Source organism: Sipha flava, unplaced genomic scaffold, assembly GCF_003268045.1.
Source record: "Sipha flava isolate LNK unplaced genomic scaffold, YSA_version1 65_pilon_pilon, whole genome shotgun sequence".
Taxonomy (NCBI): domain Eukaryota; kingdom Metazoa; phylum Arthropoda; class Insecta; order Hemiptera; family Aphididae; genus Sipha; species Sipha flava.
In genome coordinates this window covers 1,897,283-1,901,647 of record NW_020273605.1, presented here as the reverse complement: position 1 = coordinate 1,901,647, position 4,365 = coordinate 1,897,283, and the positions used below count along the sequence as shown (strand labels likewise).

Here is a 4,365-nt window from a genome sequence, read left to right as displayed (position 1 = left end):
TACCGTCGAGGATACCGTCGAAGATACCGTCGAGGATACCGTCGAGGGTACCGTCGGGGATACCATCGAGGATACCGTTGATCAAACGTTGTCACCCGAATCCTCCTCGAGCGACCGCTCAAACATTTCGGATACGCTTCGAGAGAGCGTTGAAAAACACGAATATATACTAAACGAATAAACGAAAATCGACACTCCCGTTCGCATTTCGTTAGAGGTGCGCACCCCGTCCCGTACGCATATTAGCATTCTGTTAAACGAGTGTAATTTTGAAAATCCCATTGGCCATTCGATTAACACCGTTTCACTCGGCTCTACGCGACGACCTTCGAGCGACCGGACTAATGATGAATAAAACGAACGCTCGTAAATCGACGAGTATTGTGTGCGCGTCAAACGAGCATCCCAGTGTATGCGCAAGCAGCGGTATAGGTTGTTGTAACAAACGCATGGGAAAACGGTAGCGACGGACATGTCCGCACGTTAATTACCGTTGTTCCGGAGGAGAGATTTCCACGTCCTACAACAATCAAGTGTTAGGGCTGTGCGCAGTGTTATCGGTCGAGTTTTCTTCGTTTTTTTTTCTTCGCGATGTTCTGCGTCTCCCAACGCGTTCATCCAGGTATAGGTTAACCCGCGTAACGGAATTCGGGGCGTATAAACGCTGTGACCGCGTTATTATTACGCGCGCGGTATTGATCTTCACCGGTTTAATTTCGATCCGACGGCGAACGGGGCACTCGAATTCTGTTTTCCTCGGCGGGTCACTTTGGTAGAGGATTATTGGTAAACAATTATCTCAGAGCGGGCCGTCGAATATAAAAGTACGAATAATATCAATCTAATAATGTTATTTTGTTACACGTAGTATGTACGTACATATTGAATTTGTTTTCAAGCATTTTATTGACTACTGAAAAGATTACAGATTGCGATAGGTACACGCTGTAGGTAAACATTGATTTAATCAGTACGCTCTTTTAAGGGTACGCGGGTTGTATCGTGAAATTCCGATTTGAAAATGTTCGAAAATAAAATTAATACGTTTAAGTAATAACTTAACCTTTTTTTTTTTTTTTTTTTACTATTTTGTTTTACTATAAAAAAATTGAATAGCAAACCGCGCAGGTTTAGTACCACTGTTGTAGACGCTGCGGGAACATCTTTACGGAACGCATGCCGTCAATGCGTACCGGCGACTTTAACGGTCGAGAACATGTTTTCGCGCGTAACGTCCGAACGTGGGCGAGCCCATAAACACTCTGGTCGCATAAATCTCGCGTAGAACGTACTACACTCGTTGGACGCACCTATCGTTTTCGTCAGACAACGCGTGGACGGGTTAGGTTAGGTTATTCGCAAGATCCTTTCCTTCCGCTATCGTATTTTATCGAAATGATATCCTCGCGGCGAACATCGCGCACCACTCTGTAACCGAACGAGGATGCAACACAAACAATACAAAAGCGTATGAATATAAATCAAACACATACTTCATACACCAAATCCTGTATACTCGTACACACACGCGCATGGTGAAATATGCAACACCGAATCCCCTGGTCGTCGGACCGTTGTGGACGACGCGGTGCGCGGCGAATCGATCACGTTGACGTGATGCTACGGTCCGGTCGCGGCCAATGGGATATCAAGACACGAGTAGGTGTACTTACGTACCGTGCCCAGATGTAGAAAAACGTAGAAACAGATATGTCGTAACGGGGAAAGAGAGAGACAGAGAAAGAGAAAGGTAGGGAGAAAATATTGTTATTGTTATATACGATATTATTAGCTGCGCTATTCTTGTACGCGTATGCGATGGTACGGACCGCAAACATACCTTATAAAACGTTCGATTCGCTCGGTTCATTTAACACAGCAAACGCACTCGGTATACATCGGGTTTGTAATATTAATATTGCGTGTGTGTGTGTGTGTGTAATATATATATAGGTTATGCGCGTGCACCGTGCGGAGATCGGACGGACGGATTTTGTGATAGTACACACGAACGATAACGTACTAGCGCGATGGCACCATCGACTACATATATCAATTATAGCGATCCGTTGCCACTACCGATATTCTCGCGTGTACCGCAGTCAGGGGCGTGAGCTAGCGCCGCCCCTGGTAAACTTTGAAGAAAACGACTTCAACCGATTAAAAATCTGATGCGGCAACATTTTTTTTTAAGAAACGCGATTTATTTTCATATGTTATTATTACGGTGTAAATTTTAAACTTTGAACATTTGCTGTTCTCGCTTAGAACCACAAGCTTCAATACCGGCGTGTTCGTCGACAATTTCTTCATGTGAAGTTTTCTATATCAATTCCCTTGTACTATTTTCATGATATTATCGTTCGATTGTACAAAATCTACGTGTTTCAAAAAGTATACTTAACGGAAAAATATCGTTTCGATGTGTTGAATGAAAATACGACTTGAGCACAATTTCACGCCCTTAACAGTTCGCGGCTCCGACGTAAGCACAATTCGCCATACCCTCGCCACGCCACTAACCGCAGTGTTCTGTTATAACAGTGATGTTGGTTTTGGACGAATCGTGTGTACGGAGATATCGCGAATTTCGCCTGTTGCGTTCCGATGTTCTCGACGCGCAATACGCATTTATTTTTATTTTATAACGTTCGTGGACTTTTTTCGTTAGATTTTTCGTTTTCGATTTCAAGGCCGCTATAGCGGAAAAATATTTTTACGCAAAACCGCAGTGCACCGCACAGTGACAGGATCTGTGATTATATCTGATCAAAACTAATTAAATTTAAAAATATCATAATCCATATAAAGTTAGATAATATTATGCCTTACACCATGTACAAAGATAAAATCCAGTTTAAAATGTCTATGATATTAACTTGAACACATGATTAACGTTCATAACCGTAGTAATACGATATGAAAGATGTACGATTTCCAGAAATATTACTGTTATTGATCGATGTTTTAATTGTACACGTTTTTCTTTTAAAAACTTGTAGGTACTGAATTAAAAAAATGAGTTAACAAGGTAAGTTGATGGCTTATAATTTTTAATTACTTAAATTATGGTCCAACAGAATGTATAGTATAAAATAAAATAATAAAATATATTAAACTATAAACATTAACGGAATGCAGAAAAAAAGGGGGAGTTTTATTTTTAATTTCCTTAGTGCCATTAAAACTCGTCAGTACAAAATAAAATAATAAAAAATTAGTGTTTCGGGCAAATAGCAAATCGTCATCAACGTGTTATTGTCGGCCTATTAAATTTATTAAAGAAAAGAAAATAATTTATTTGATCAAAGATGAAGTACAGAAAATAGAAAATGAAATAATACATTTAAAACCATTAAAATTGTTTAAAATAAATTTAAAGCTAATTTTCACTTTTATTTAACAATGTCGATGGTAAGGTTATTAATTCTTTGTTCAATATATCGAGTCAAATCTATTTTAATAATAAGTGTTCTCTGAAATACACGAATAATTTAGAAAAAATTAAATCATTTCCCTGTAATGAAATTAATTTTAAGTATGGATTGTTTCCATTTCATGTGTGGATAAAAAGTTTGGAGTTGATGTTGCATATATTATACAAAAAAGGTATTTTGGAGTTGAAAAGGGCTACAGATTTACAAAAAAAATCAAATTATGAATCGCAAAAAAGTAATCCAAAATAATTTATGGGGAAAATTAGGTTTAAAAGTTGACAATGTGGTTCAAGGAAAGTGTACATCAAATACTGATAATGTAGCTCGAAGATTTTTTGAAGATAACTTAGAAGTACCAATGATTACTTGATTGAATGAAAGACTTTTAAAAAGATTTAAAATTATATTAAGCTTATTATTGGCTTGTTTATATGATGTTAACTACAAAAAATTAGACGTGTATGCACAAGAAACTACAAAAATGTACTATATATATATATATAAATAGAACAAATAAAACAAATATTTACTATATAGTTGGTACAAAATGCTACCAAGTGTTCATAACATTTTGATTCACGGATCTAAGTTTACAGAGCTGACTCCGTTTCTCATTGGAATGTTGTCTGAAGAAGCTCAAGAAGCAAAAAATAAAAAAAATAAAGATTATTTGAAAATAAGAGAAAATCACACTCGAAAATCATCAAAAGTTAATACGGTTCTTGACTAATAAATGTTGTCCGCTTAAAATATCAATTTCTCTCACTGTGCGCAAAGAGAGATACGATGATGTGTGTTTGCGAACAAATTATGAGGTTTTGTTACTCCTCCCGTTGAAATCTATCAAATAAATTATGCAGATTTCCCGACGCGACCGTGTACACGGTCGTACGTATTATTACGATATTTTTAGACAGACACCGTACAC

At 37.6% G+C, this 4,365-nt stretch overlaps 1 protein-coding gene across 1 annotated transcript in view; it reads left to right on the top strand.

The window, feature by feature from the left end:
• The window catches only part of LOC112691614 (EF-hand domain-containing family member C2-like), a 16,926-nt gene extending 13,119 nt beyond the window's left edge, over positions 1-3,807 (top strand). The window contains exon 12 of the mRNA XM_025565926.1: positions 3,637-3,807. Coding sequence (XP_025421711.1) covers positions 3,637-3,807 — 171 coding nt within the window. The remainder of the gene's footprint in view (positions 1-3,636) is intronic.
• Positions 3,808-4,365: the final 558 nt, after the last annotated feature.